The sequence below is a fragment of the Propithecus coquereli genome, unplaced genomic scaffold, assembly GCF_000956105.1.
Source record: "Propithecus coquereli isolate 6110/MARCELLA unplaced genomic scaffold, Pcoq_1.0 Scaffold304, whole genome shotgun sequence".
In the NCBI taxonomy this organism is placed as follows: Eukaryota; Metazoa; Chordata; class Mammalia; order Primates; family Indriidae; genus Propithecus; species Propithecus coquereli.
In genome coordinates this window covers 1,947,057-1,962,398 of record NW_012148664.1, presented here as the reverse complement: position 1 = coordinate 1,962,398, position 15,342 = coordinate 1,947,057, and the positions used below count along the sequence as shown (strand labels likewise).

At 38.5% G+C, this 15,342-nt stretch overlaps 1 protein-coding gene across 1 annotated transcript in view; it reads right to left on the bottom strand.

Annotated features, from left to right (window-relative positions):
* Nucleotides 1-8,221: 8,221 nt before the first annotated feature.
* Nucleotides 8,222-15,342, bottom strand: part of TNKS (tankyrase, TRF1-interacting ankyrin-related ADP-ribose polymerase) — a 292,744-nt gene continuing 285,623 nt past the window's right edge. Inside the window, exons 15-18 of the mRNA XM_012649821.1 lie at nt 14,711-14,816; nt 14,092-14,278; nt 11,293-11,449; nt 8,222-8,391 (exon numbers count right to left, since the gene is read on the bottom strand). Coding sequence (XP_012505275.1) covers nt 8,305-8,391; nt 11,293-11,449; nt 14,092-14,278; nt 14,711-14,816 — 537 coding nt within the window. The 3' untranslated portion in view covers nt 8,222-8,304. The remainder of the gene's footprint in view (nt 8,392-11,292; nt 11,450-14,091; nt 14,279-14,710; nt 14,817-15,342) is intronic.

Here is a 15,342-nt window from a genome sequence, read left to right as displayed (position 1 = left end):
TTTTAATGATGGGGAAACCAAGGCCCAGGGAGGATGAGGAACTTCCCAAAGCCACATGGCTGTAAGTGGCAGAGCCAGGCTATGAACTCAGACCTGATGGCAGAGCTGGAGGTTTTAATCCTTTTTTAGGCAAACCAGTTGCACCAACTATCTAATCACCCAAACTTCTCATTGTTCTGTTTTTTCCTAGGACCCCAAAAGCATTGATTTGTATCACCTGTACATCTTCTAAAGAGTCCTATTAAATAACTATATGGCAGACAGTATTCCTACTCGGCAGATAGAAAGGTAGAGGCACACAGCCATCGTGGAATTTCCTTGGAGTTGTGAAGAAACTTAGTAGCACAGGGCAGGCACTGGTTTAGTCTCTACATACTCCCAATGACTCATATCCATGGTTACCTGATACTTTATGCTTTGTATTACATACCACTGATTTGTAGGCAGAATTACGAAAGTGCAGATGGCTAGACTTACTTTAAAAATCAGTCCTTGGCCAGGAAGAGAGTATGCCAATAATTGTATTAACAAAATTAGCATGTTGCCTACATATTGTCTTACTGATGCAAAGTTGTTTTATTAGCACTATGGGACAGGTGGGAATTGGTTGAAATGAAGGCTTACACACCACCCTCCCTTCCACCTCTGTGTCTTCTATGTCTAGGTCTTCAGAGCAGGTGCCAACCAGAAAACCTGGCAGTTAGGGCCCAACTTAGTGGGAATAGATGACCCATCTTTTATTATTTCCAATATAGCATTAGGTGCTTCTTCAGCTTGGAGGCCTACTGTATGGTCTTATGATTATAAAATAATAAGGAAAAGTGAAGTGAGCCAAATGATTAAGGTTTACAAGTGCTCTAAACAGGGTGCTCTGTCTCTAATCTGAGACACTGGGTCACAATGACCAAACATTCAACATAGACAATGTAATTCAAAAACAGTTCTTCCAAATTTGCTGCCCAAGAACCACCCATCCCTTTATATTAATAGGATTTAGTTTTCTGTCACATAAGTTTCTTCATATTAATAAAATCACTCCACCAAGTGATTTATAGCCCCTCCTCCTAAATCCTCAACCCCCAGTGGTTCACGCTACAAAAGCAGGCCCTAGGAATACTTCTGTATCATAAGCCAAACCAAGCTGTTGAAGTTGGTTTGTTATTTTATATTCCACTTTTTCATTGTGTACAATTCAGATAATTTCTTTTTAACACAACAGTAACCAAAGGGGAGGACCTGAGTCTAATGGCATTTCGACTCTGATCTTCTCGTGAGACACTAACGATATAAAATCTTGTAGTAGAGTCAACTCTGTTTTTGTCTCTGCTTAACCACTGAAACTCCATGTATAGAGATTAGTGCATAGCAACTGGCACTTATGACACAGGAAAGTAATTCCCTATGCTGGAAATCACCTTAAGTCCAAGTGGGTCCTTGGCTTCCTATGAGAAAAAAATTCAGGAAGGAGCTGACGGTGTAAAGTGTAAAGTGAAAGTGAGTTTTATTCAACAAGTATAGAAAATCCACTCTACAGAGCAGAAACTAGTCCTCCCTGCAAAGAACAGGCCCTGTGGTTCCTTTAGTCGATCTGTTTAAGCAACGGCTTAATAATAGGCTAAACAAGGGGAGTAATATTCATGTTATTTCTTGCAGAGGGGTAGTGTTTTCCTGGCATTGGGGTGACACTCTCCTTTTGACTAAATGTGGTCGAACCAGAAGTGTCAAGGTGGCAGGTGCATGATGGGAGTGAGGTTGCCTTAGAAACTTTAATGGTAACTTTGTGGTAATGGAGTGTATAATGAAGCTGTGAGGTCAAAGAAGCATGGATTTCTCTGCCATCTTCGTTCTAACCAGTTGGAACTTGTCCTGCCCCCATCTAGTTTTGCCGGTAGTTTGGAACCTCTTGATTTGCATCCTGTTTTGATGAGGGTGGTTTGACACTTTGTTTCTGAGACTTCTTGACTCAGCTAAGCAATGCCTGCTGGTTCCCTATCTCACTTAGTCTTCCAGGGGAAAGTATTCTGGAACATAAACTAATTTAACCGTGTCTCATCTCTTCATCTATAAAATAGAAATTAAAAGAGCAATTTCGCAAAGTTGTTGGGATTATTATGACAATGTATACAAAGTACCTGGTTCATGTATGGGCTCAGTGATAGCTGTTGTCATTTGCAGGGTTCCTAGAGTAACCTAGAGCTTCTAATGACTTAATTCATGTCTCCTTGTGGCTCTGACAATCCCTCTGGCACAAGGAGTTACTGTACAGATAAAATTCTAGCTTCTAATTTGCAATCTGATGGATCACTAGCCATGGAAAGAGGAGAGGGGAAGAAATGGAAAATTTTCCTCAATTTTCTGTGCCAGGTATTTAATATTTACCATGGCAAGAGCCAGGTATTCTCCCTCCCTCTCCTCCAGTATGAGGGGTAGAGAGAGAATCTGTGAGCTGCCCTTTGAACTGCTGTGAGGTCCGACTCCGAAGTCCAAGCCTGTGTGTTCAGGAGAGATTTCTAAGAGGAACTCGTGTTTCTCCTGCTATCACTGTACTTCAGTAACTCCCATGTGTACATAGAGGTTGAGGATAAGGTACTTCAAACCCAGATCCCACCAGGAAGATGGGGAGGGAAGGTTGTTATTTGTATTCTGACAGTTTTAGGACAGTTGTGTTAAAGTTGGTCAGACTGAAATGAACAAACAGGGCAAAAACGGAAACAAGAGCTAACAGTTATCCACACACAGTGTACTTTAAAAATGTTTTTATTGAATATTAATCAATTACAAGTACTGTAAGTTAGACGTTAAGCCAAAGCACAATTACAGGTTAAATATAATCACAAAGATCTCTTAAATAGAAACCCACCATGCAGGCAGGTTAAGTTCCTTGACGCCCTCTTTTGGAAATAAGTAGAAGGTGAGGGAAAAAAGGACTTCCATTTCAGGTGAAGGATGAAGACTAGAATTCCCATGCTAGAAGTGATTTTCAGTGACCAAATCAGTAGGATTGCCAGATTTAGAAAAACAAAATAAAACAAAGGAAAAACCAAAGATGCTCAGTTAAATTTGAATTTCTGACAAATAATGAATACTTTCACTGTACGTATATGTCAAATATTGCATGAAACATACTTAAGCTAAAAAACTGTTCATCTGAAATTCAAATTTAACTGGGCATCTCGTATTTTATCTGACAATCCTACAAATAGACAAATGCAGAAAAGAAAGGGGAGGGGATTGGAACCCCCTGACAAAGGTGGGTCACACAGAGACTAAAAAGAACAACACCAGTAATGAACCAAAGAGTCACTACACTGTGTACACTACTTACACAGACCAACATCACAAATGAGAAAATACAATTACTACTCCAAATGCTGTTGCCAGGAAACAGTTTATATTTCCTCAAAGCTGGTTTTGTAAATGTTTTTGAGAAACCTTGTTGAGAAAAGTACCTTTTTTGTTTGTAGGTATCAAAGACAAATATTACCACTACAAGGACAAGATGAGCTTGAAACAGTGGGAGAAGCGGGGATTATAACGCACATGAAGAGTTTCAGTGTTCTGTGTCATGAATATAATGCAATGCGTTACAAAGTCAAGGTCATCCTCTGGGATTAGGCTATTAGCTTCAAAGATTTCGGTTCCTTCCTAACTTTTATTGTCCTAGCTTTTCATCCTGAACTTTGGGAGGGGCGTGGGGGTGTGAGAGGGACACCCCACTACCAGAGTTCAACTGTTTCTCTGCAAAAGCTCTGAATCAGCTGAGGGCTTTCAGGGCTGCCTGCAGAAATGGGTAGACAGACACAGAATAGCAAACCAATCCAAATGTTGAAGTGTGGGCGACTCTCTTTGAAAGGATGGGTGGTAGGGCAGGTGTGGAGGGGTGATGTAAAAAGCAAAAAAGAGAATGTGAAAGGAAAGAGTCAAAATGCAATCACCTCTATAGTGCGAATGCTCTTTCAAAGGAGGCAGAACTCTCTGGCTGACGTATAAAACTGGTCACACCAAGACCACATTTGGTCTTTTACAGAGTATATAAAATCTTCAGCTTCATACAGGTTTTTCACTTTAATATCACTATAGTTTATATTTTAAAATGATTAGAAAACAGCTTTCGTATCACTCAGATTCTACATGTTATCACAGTTGTTGCCATATCCCCACAAGACACAACAGGCTTTGAAATCTTTCTAGCACTTCTCCAAACCAGAATTCTGGCAGCTGAGGAATTTCAGATATACAGAAATTGGAACGGATTGATTTTTATTGGCTCCGTTGTATGCATGCGAATATTACTTAGGAAATACACCCTCATGAAATAAGCTTAATGAGTATGAAATACATGGAGACACGCGTGACTCATGGACCCCTCTCAAACACTAAGAAATGGAATGACAATGTTTTATTTATTAGCACGTAAAAGGTTAAAAGTTTCTGCCACAGTTAAGGCTTTCTTAGGAAGGAAAATTTAATTGTCTATGAATTGCAGGACGTACAAGTTGCCTGCAGAAGCCTCCCTTTTTAGAGTGGTCTTTTTGAATGTGTTTCCTTTTCATGTGCTAGATGTATCCAATAATAGCTCAAATATTACCTTCACAATTACTTCCTTTTCATTTTTCTGGCATTGATTTGACATCAAATTTAACTTCAGTCTTTGACAAATGAAATGCTATTGTAATGTCATTTGTATTTGCTGAATGAATAAAGTCTATATCGTGCTACACAAGATAAATAGCCAAACAGAAAACACAGTAAGGAGGCTGTTTATCACAGATGTCACACGAATATGAACACGCTGGGGGCAGGTGCTTGAAAATACACACCATTTCTGTTCGCAAGGCCATTTGTAGGAATCCAGATAGTGCACATGTTTAAAAAGGGAGGGGGGGCAATGTCCAATAACCCTTTGTGCAATTGGGAGATATATTGAAATAGATAAAAACCTAGAAAACTTACTGCGTTCTAATGCTGTTTTCCCGTGTACGCCAAAATTTTATTTTTTGTATAACAGCTATAAGAATACAATGTTAATCTACATTACTTTATTTGCTTGCCAAATACAGGCATTTCTCTGTATATTTCAATGCACTTTGCTATTTTGAGAGCAAAGGGAAATCGGTCCAGCCACTAGCATCAAGCTCAAAGGTACAAGGATGCTATGCTATTTCATGAAAACATCCTAATGGTGTTTATTCTACATATGATTGCTTAAAAAGCTAGAAATTCCAAACTCCAAGAAGGAAAAGGAACATAATCCTGGTGGCACTGCTATTATTTTGCATAGAATTAAATCTCTGGGTTCCATGCTGTCATATGTTAACATGGTGGCAGAATTTTCTGAGCCAAGCGCATGAGGCCTAATACCCATTCCTGGTTGTGACAGGAAAATGGAGAGGGACTTAGTCTCCTTTTGGAAGACCCAAGATGGAGAACTGAGGAAAACGAGTAGTATCAAGGGTAACTGTTGGAGCTAATTTTAATTCGAGACTAGTAATCTGGGGAGAAGGGAAGGAGGTCAAGTCCAAGGAGGAAGTGTCTAGTCTAGGGCGCTCAGTATCCAGTTGGCCAATACCTGGTAAACTGGAATCATCAGGTCTAGAGAAGCCCTTCACCTTTATAACTCCAGTAAAGCTGGTGGAGATGCTCAGATTCTCTTCCATGTGGTTTGGGAAACTGAGGGGCCATTTCCAGGGAGGCTGTATCAAAAGTCCCCAACTTCCTAGTGTTTCTATACAGCACGTATACAAAAAATTAAATGGATTTCTGCCTAATTTAATGCCATGCTTTTATATTGCAAAGGGTTCTTCACATTGCTATAGATGAAAATGCCAAATGTAATCAACTTCTGCTAACTTTTGAGCACACTCGTGATACCTTTGGTTTTCAAGTTCTGAAAAAAAAAAATGCATTTGGCTCCTCTGATAGACTCATTAACCCACTCTCTTAAAAGCAGATGAATAATACACATTCTTTCAAGAACTGTTATATACTGGAATCGTTACAAGACAAGAAGCACTGCACATGTCTTCCTTACATAGTACCTTTACTCGGCACACAGAACATCAGACATACAACATTGGCAGTTTAAATACTGAACCACAGTTTAACTTCTCAAGTGTAAGGCCCAAGTTTAAAACTGGCACATCCATTAATCTAGTTAGTATGATGGAAACGACATATAACCACAGTTGGGTAGTGGTTTATCTTTTTAACGAAGCTATAAAGCTTTCCATATCTATACCATATTAACTCTTTTACTTAGCTAAAAATCACATCTGTGTTTATCATTTTAAACTATGTCAGGCTGGGGGGACAAGAAACACACACGTCACAGCTACTGAAAACTACACAGATGGCAATTTCTTCAACCCTTTGTTACAAACAGCAAAAAAGGAGGGAAAAAAGCCCTCTTAATGAATATCAAGTTTCAAAGCTTCATATGGAATTCTAGTGTTATTAAACAAGTAGCCAAGACACAAACACCCAGCTCGGGTCATTGAAACTTCAATAGAAGCAACAACTGAGCCTAATTCTTGATTTAATTTTGAGGACCCATGCAAGATTTGGCTACAAAATTCAAACTAGTCTGGATGCCTAGTTCTAGCATTGGATTGAAGCCAAAAAGAAAGCAAAATGTATATTTTAAGAGCCTATTTCTAGCCAATTTTCATGTAATCATTTTATTTCACTTTAGGAAATTAAAGGTGGTCACAGCTTAATCAGCCTGCATTTAAAAAAAAAACAAACAACAAAAAAACACAAACAACAAACAAAACTCAAAATAGTTTTCAGGGCTTTAAATTGAAATGGTAAGTTTGTGTTGCACTGTTTTTCCTATTTTTCCACCCTGTTTATACTACTGCTTCAAAATGGAGTAGATGCATAGCATGTCAAGTAGATAAATTAATGCACTCAATTCAATATTCAGTTAAGGTGAAAAAGGCAAATGTGAGAACCATAATGGGTAATTTTCTATAAGCGTCAATGTGCAGTTGGCAAATGTTGATTATAACAAGCAGTAATTTTGCAAAGAAAACAGTATGGTCTTTCTTTATCACCCTCATTGCAAAAATATTAATAACTGAAAGGGCTTTGGTTTCAATTTTTTTCTCCTTGCCTAAATATATAAAGAAGTTTGAGAAAATGGTTCAAAAATTTAGTGTAGGAATCTTTATGAACTATTTGAAGCATGCCACTCAAACCCAAAATCTGGAGTCAATAAAGAAGTTCTTGCATTTGCGTACATCTGAACAGGATCTGAACCCTAGCTTTCTGAACTAAAGAGAGTAATATTTTGGTGACTCTAATGAAGTACAATAATTTCATTGACTTTGGAAATAAGGCAGCTAATTTGGGGCGGGGGTGACAAATCCAGTGGTATGTTTATGTTATGATTAAGTGAAGGGTCCCTTGATCCATCTGGGCTGCAATGACATAGAGCCACGTGTTCCTCACATTCCTTAACGTCATGCCTCCTTCATGGCCTCTGGCTGTTTCACCTGGAAATGCAAACGTTTCCCTGGCCGTGCACGTCTTCGCTCTCCAGAATGAGCAAGTGGACCTCACCAGCTTTGACTTCTCCGAACTTGGGAGCTCCTAAGTCAAGTCGATGTTTGTGCCTTTCCCTCGTAAGATGGGCCAATGCATAAAAGCATACCAAAACTTGATTTTCTTTTTCATCTCAGTTTATGTTAACGAGAAGCACAGATGCAAAATAAAACAAACAAAAGTTTAAAAACAAAAAAAAAAGGAAACTGAATCAGCCAGAAGCTTGGGTTGCACTGCTAATGATTTTTGTTAGTGTGACTTCGTGCAAAATATCCTCAAGAAGGCTCTGGCTCATTTTCAAAGTAACCAAAATAACAAAAGCCAATGATGCATGTTTGGAAAAAAAATCAAAAATGAGCCTATCACGTGTCTATTTGTTATATACATGTGCCACGCGTAACAAAGCAAATGTAGTGTGTGAATTGTGAACATCTGAAAAAGTATCGGGTTTTTTTTCCATTTCCAAGTCTAGATCAAAGCAATCTTGCTTTAGAAACAGATAATTGCAATGAAAATGAGCCTGAGATATGTTAAAAGGCCGCCCCTGTAAACATTTCCTCAAAGGGAACAGTAGCAGTTGAGTATGTATCAGTTACTCATACTATATTCATCACTATAGCAATGCTTTATAAAAGACAAACAGCTTATTTCTAGGCTGTCAGGGATTTATAGAATATTGATTTTTTTGTTGTTGGAAACAATCCACTGTAATCCAGTCCCAGGTTTAAATCCGATCTGGCTTTTACCGGCAGGCATTCACTAGGTCTTCTGCTCTGCGGCTGTGGCGGTCTGTGAAGGAGCTTCCGGCTTCATGATCTGGTAGGTGATGAGATACTCCGGGTATGCCTGGAAACGACGAGCAGAAAAAACGAATCACCCTTCTGGTAGGTACAACATTAAAGCCTTACTAATGTGGGAGCCTCAGGCTCATCCTAGCCTTCTACAGGGGCCCACTCAATTAACAGGTGCCTGAACGATTAGGAGGTCCCCCTACTTAGCTGTATATAAACGTGTAAACCCTACAATCTAGAAAACCGTTCGAATGCTATTTCTATTTCAATACTGTAAATTAGTTACATTCTAGGCATCCCTTATGAGACAGCCATGTGCCATAAACAGGAAAACTAAGGCACGAGGCAACGTGAATAGTTTTCTTTTTTGCCTCAGGTAGCACAGTGCTGTCACAAATAATTCTGAATCGAGTTCAAATTAATTATAGAAAATGATGTAACTCACTGAGCTAGAAGGAGTAAGGGTGGGATGTGTTGAGTCACCCATGACCTAGAGGCTACAGTTTGGAGATAATTTTTAAAAATTAACTAATTACAGGTATCTTTTATAGGAAACACAATGGCTCAGATTTAGACATGCTTCCTACTATTCTTTCTCTTCTCTCTCGCAGTTAGTAATACAGAAGGTTCGGTGTCTGGGCTGGGAAGGGCACTTCTTGATGGGTGCAGGAAAAGGCAGGCTGACCGGAGGGAAGGGGGCAAAACACTCCTTAGTTTGGATACTATGTAGGAATTCTTCAACCCTAATATAACATGATGATAAAACTAGACCCAGGATTTCAGAGTAGTGTGTGGGTGAAAATAATTACTCCTTGGTGAGCCAAGTGTTATGGGGTCCAAAAATAATTTGTTGAATGCTGACTTACGAATTACTTGCATACAGATGTGGAATAAGATAAGGAATGAAGGATAAGAAAAAACTGGACTGTTTAATATTTAGAATGCAGAAATGTGATCAATTTACTGAATAATTTGTTTATAATTATATACCTTGATTTTAGGAGGCAGAAACTATGATATATCTGTGTCTCAGATTTCCTAAACAGGAACTGTAATATTAGAATTTCTATGAGATCTAAAATGGTCTTAGAATAGATTTAGCATAGTAAGAATCTAATGTGTTAGTGATTACTGTTAACGCTAGTATTTTCATCATCATTATCATACATGTATCTCCTAAGAGGTCTCAGCAAGGGTTTTAAAAAGTTATAACTGTCTATATATATGTAAGGAATCTATCATTCATAACATTTTTTCCCCCAAAATTCTAGTCTGCTCAGATCTGAGTTAAAAACAGCAATGGTTTCCATCTTTAGCACACTTAGTTGGGATAACCAAGATTGACAATCTCTGATATTCCAATCTGACGTTTCAATAACTAAACGGTTTGTAGTTTTATTTTGTTATAATTTGTATACTGCTTAATTCTGGAAATGGTTTACTGAAACACACTAGGTCAGATATCTATTTCTAACTCTAGAGTTGAGTGTAAAGAATCTACCAAAGCTCAAACACTGGTGGAAAAATGAAAACACTAATTAGTCAACCAATGGTTTAACGGTCAAGAAAATTATTTATTCATCACTAATATACATGTATGGAGCATCTACCATGTAAAAACACTCTGGTCTCAGATATGGACCCTGCTGGGAAGGAGCTTACCATCTAGTCTCGGAGGCTAAGCCAGACAAAGAAAGGAGACATTGAAACATAATCCAAGTTGGCTTATGCTACGTGTCACAAATGAGTGGGAAGCCCACTCCTACTTCCTTTTGTCCCAATGCAGTTTAATATTTATGATAATTTGCATGACACATTCTAAATGTTGCTTAAGCAAAGGAGTCAGTAATGCCAGTGTTTGAATTTTGGTAGCACATGATTTAAGGTGATCCCTGACACGTGTAAATTTCAGTCAGGCAGATTCTAAGATTCTAATGACATGAATTACTTAAAGGTCCTTATCAGAGTGCTCCTGGTCCCTGCTGATTAGGCTACCAAATTGTTCTTGTGCACACTTTAAGATCCTGATTAATCACATCAAAGTTCTGAGGGGTTTAAGGCAAGGGAATTACAAAACTGCAGGACTAGGAGGGCCTAGAATGGACCAAAAAACATTACTTCCTGTCAAGGTACTTTAAAAAAAATACATTTTATGTATTTATGACCAGCATGGATTTAAAGTTTCAAGAATTGCTTTTAGTACCTCAATTTCAGAAAATTCTTAACCCAAATTCCTACTGCTAAAATTTAAACTTAGATGCTGTTTATTTTTCATGGAGATGAAGCAGGAATTGTCATGCTCTCTTGAATAATTTTGTATATTTGGAAACCATTCTATAAATCATAGTATTTTCTTCTCCAGGTTAAATAATTCTGCGTTGTCCATATCACTTCAGCAAAACACATGAAATCTCTGTAGCAAAGCCAATCTTCCCTCTATTCCATACCCTACCTGGCTCAAGACTGATAGCATATAGTAAAATATTGTTCTCATAAGGTTGTTATTTTTTCTCTTTTCTTTCAGTGTAGTTGTGGTATTCATTTAAAATTCAATTAAGTTCAGACAAATTGATTTTTGTTTCTGGGCAAATTGGTGGATGTTTAGCAGTACTGGGATAGCTAAGGACTGGGAAGAGACTATAGAAAGTTTGCTGTATGTATACACTTCTCTGTATATGTATTTCCAGGTCTCAAGAACAGCCTAAGATCCCAAGCCTTTGCTTCTCAGCTGCCCTCTTGTTCACACTGTGTTACTGAGCTGACAGGTAACTGATGAGTTGTGTCAAAAGCTGGTGTTGGAGAATCATTTTGGTATCTTTACTGTGTACGGGAAGACTAACGCTATGACTATGTGGTGGATACTTCATTAAGAGGTTTCGTTAACCCTCACCTGGTCTCCATGTTCTGTGTGGACATGTTCAGCAGCTTGGTCACGTTTATTTGATGAGTGACATACCTGTTCTCCTCTGTAGATGACATATTCAGCATACGCCAGCCCGTTGACACTGGGTCTGCCAATCACTGAGTGATGTCCTGGGGGAGCATGAGCCATTTTCATGGTGCTAAATTGCAGAAAGGATTTTCCAAGGGTCACTCTACAGAAAAGCATTTGTCTAAAGAGAAAAGAGAAGCGATGCTTTGAAGGAAGCTTTAAACCTTAGAATAATACACCTGTAAGGTTTACTGATTTTTCAAAACAGTTTAACACAAAGGCAAGCTAATTTGAATGTCATTTTCAAATTTATGAGGAGGAATGGGATGGCATTTGATATATTGATTTACTATAAACAGTTATCAGGCTCGATAGTTACACGTGAAGTTTAAAGTAGTTTTGGTGTGGCTTAGGAATCAATCCTAGGAAAATACCTAGCAGTAAGTTTTGGCTAGTGGGAAAAGGGAAATACTAGAGAAAACTGAGTGCCTTGCATGGGTGGACAGGTGGAATGTGAAGAAATAAGCAGATAGAAACAGCACCTGAAATGAAGATTGAGTTTGCTCATTATGAGGAAAAAATAAAAAGTGAGGTTACATAATAAAACTAGGTTATGAACAAAAATACTGAGCTTAAACGTATGGCTAGAAATCATACTACTAGAGTGAAACATGCATTGGGGCAGATATAAATATTATAGAGAGCAAGAAACGTTGATTGGGAAGAAAGTATATCATATACATACTAGGGATTGGCAAACTATAGCTCATGGGCCAAATCCAGCCTACCACCTGTTTTTTTGCAAATACAATTTTACACGAACACCATGCATTCATTTCCATATTGTCTATGGCTACTTTTGCACTACAAGGGCAGAGTTGAGTTATTTTGACAGGGATTGTATGGCCTACAAAGCCTAAAATAATTATCTAGAATAATAATTTAAAAAAAGTTTGCCAATCCCTAATATAAACAAAAAACATTTTAATTAATCGGTACAGTTGGTCACACTGTTAAATGTAAATAGTTGTTATTCAATCAAATAGTTTGTTTTTAGCAACAGAGTCTGACCTTTGTGTTGTGACCCATCAGAGATACTATTCTGAGTCAACTAAAATTTGTGCTGGGCTCAGGATAACCGGATCCAGCCTGGGCTGACGTTTTAGCTGGATGCTGCTGAGGGACCCTCCAGGATGCTGGCTTGGCATCGACCGTATTCTCTTGTAGGGCCCAGAGCAAAGGGTTTTGTTCTGCGTTACAGAGAGGCTTTTTGAGCTCCATCTCTACATCGTGGCAGTGGTGTGCTGTCACTAGATTCTGTGTGCTCCCAGTGCATTGTGTCATACACAGCTTGACCTAACAGGCCCTGGCCTCCTGCCTCTGCTAAGGCAGGAGAAGACAGTGGGATCTGCCCAGCCAGCCCATGAGGCTGCAGGTGGAGAGTGCTGGTGCATGCCCGCTCACTGCGGCATATCATGCAATTGCAGCAGCCCAAACTGTAGGGGTACAGATGCCCTGGGGAGCAGATTTTGGCCAATGCAAGATGGGAGCCAGCAGTCAAATTCATCTCTCTCTCTCACTGACATGCTACTGTTCTGAGATGCAGTGATTCACACAGCCTCTCTGGAGATGTCTCGTGGACCGAGCCAGCAACTGCACCTGGCATGAGACTGTGGCCAGCTCATTAACGGACCTCACTGTGCTTGCTCTGCTGCCATCTCCGCCTCGCTTCTTTCTGGACCCTCATTCCTGCGTCCCTGGGACTGCAGTTGCCAGTAAAGTACTAGTCATATACTTCCGCTTCAAGCTTGGTTTTCTAGGAAATCCTGGCTAAGACATAAACTTGTGTGTCTAATTTTAATAAGCAACTGTTAATCCTCATCGAGGTTCACTTTTATTGCTTATTTAGGTTCATTTTGTCTCCATAGTAGTTGTGTTTGAAGCATCAGAAAAATGCTTTTGTGGGCTCCATTTTCTTGGGCATTTCTGTGTGTTCTTAACCACAGAGGTCTTAATGGAAGGAAGTTTCCTTCTGGACATATGGCATCCATCTTACAATGGCTGATGATAATAGTTTTTTTTAAATGATCTAAGTTTTAAGGTCAATAACTATAATGAATTTCAAGGTTATATGGGTCTTTTTAAGGTCTTAACTGAATCATAAGATATCCTATTAAGCCGATTCTGCAAAACTAATGCATTTGATTAGTTTAACATCCCAATTTTCATGAAGTATAATTCTTTTGTATTTTTCATTGGCGAGGAGGGGAATAGTATTTTTTTTTCCCCACTGACTTCAGAGATAGTATACTATTATTTTCTCTAACTTCTGAGTTTTAACATCCTATTTAAAAAGATGAAATCCATTTATTTGCTATTAACTCCTAAGTTGGTATTTTGAAGTTACTTTTCAAAGCTAATTCTTTATCCCGCCTTAAAACAACATCACCAGCAATATCAGAAGCAAATTAAAGAGTCTTCTTGTTTATAGAAGTTGTGCATCTTAGAACTAAAGGTTTTTGTCTTCTACAGAAATCATTCTCAGCCTTTGCTTGTTCTGATTCTGAAGCAAGGAAAGTAAAGCCTAGGGAAAAAGCCAAGATGCAGGGAATTTCATTACAATCGATGACTGCTGGACATGCATCTTTGTTTTTACTACTGGTATTGGCTTTGCTGTCATTGCTCCTTAGGGCAGAGGCTGATGAGCTGTACCTGCTCAACACCTAAGCCTGTGTGATAATCTGTGACTTCTGAAAGCCTGAAAAACTAATTTAGTTCATGACCCAAGGGTGGCAACCATGCCACTAAAGGCAAGATGCTTACCTGTGACATATATAACACGACCTGTCTTTGTGTGTAGGGCAACCTGTTCCTCCTCCAATTCCATAAACATACTGGTTGCTTTTCGAGGAGTTTTCAGCAAAATAAATCCCAGCTCCAAACATTCCTCCTATGTATGCATGTCGCTCATCAAACCCTTTATGAATAATGGCATTAATGAAAGGAGAACCTTAAAACATAAAGATAGAGAGATTAGTGTTTGAATACTTTTCTAGAATCTCAATTAGTTGCATAATACTTGCACTGGGTAGATGAAGAATTAAAGCATAAATAAAAAGTTTATTTTCTAAGTTGGTCTATTATACATAATGTACTAGGACTAGATTACAACAAAAAACATTTCACCAGCTGGCTCAACGTGCAATTTAAGTTCTGAAACAATTTCAGGTAACTTATTTTCATCATACATGCCTTGGAAAGCCCACAGTAACATGTAATGCATTAGAAAGCTGGTACCAACAAGTAATTTACTTGGGGAAAAAAAATAAAAACAAGCATTTTTAACACGACCCTATTACCGTCAATTTAACACAGATTTTTCACTTTATTGAATTCTGCAAAAGCCCACAGAGGCGTCTGCAATTCCTGCCAGGCTACTCACCGTGAAATAACATGCGTTCATTGTGATGGTTGTGATTCTCCTCTGACACTTCCTTTTGTCTGTGACAGAACCGCTCTCTCAACTTCTTGTTGACAACTTTTTGAATCTTTTAGGATAAAGGAGAAAAAAAGCAATTAGCAGTAAAATGTAGTTTATGATTTAAAATGAAATGCATGTTTTCCTTTAGGCAGGTTCAATTTTTGTTTTGTTTGCTTAAGACAATTTAAAAATGATAAAGTTGCCACGTCAGTGTAGCTCAGTTAATATTCTAGCTTTTAGTGACATAATTTTCAGTTATGGTTTCTTTATTTTGTATCAGACCTGGCTGTTACCTAAAAATCATCTCAGGAGGATTTTTAAGGTTATTTTTAGGCTCCTCCCAGACTAAATGACTTTAGGAGATGGGGGCCTGGAAATCTGTATTTTTAAAAAAGCTTCCTGAGTAATTCTGATGTGCATCAGTGTAACTTTCACAGGTTTGTTGACTCAAAGGGTGAAACCAGTTCCCAACAGATTTTATTCATCTTTACGATATCCCTTTGAAAAAAGCATGTAACAGTTATCTGTTCCAGATTATAAATTAAGATACTAAGATTGAGATATATGTATTCTGGTATAATCGCTGACTCAAT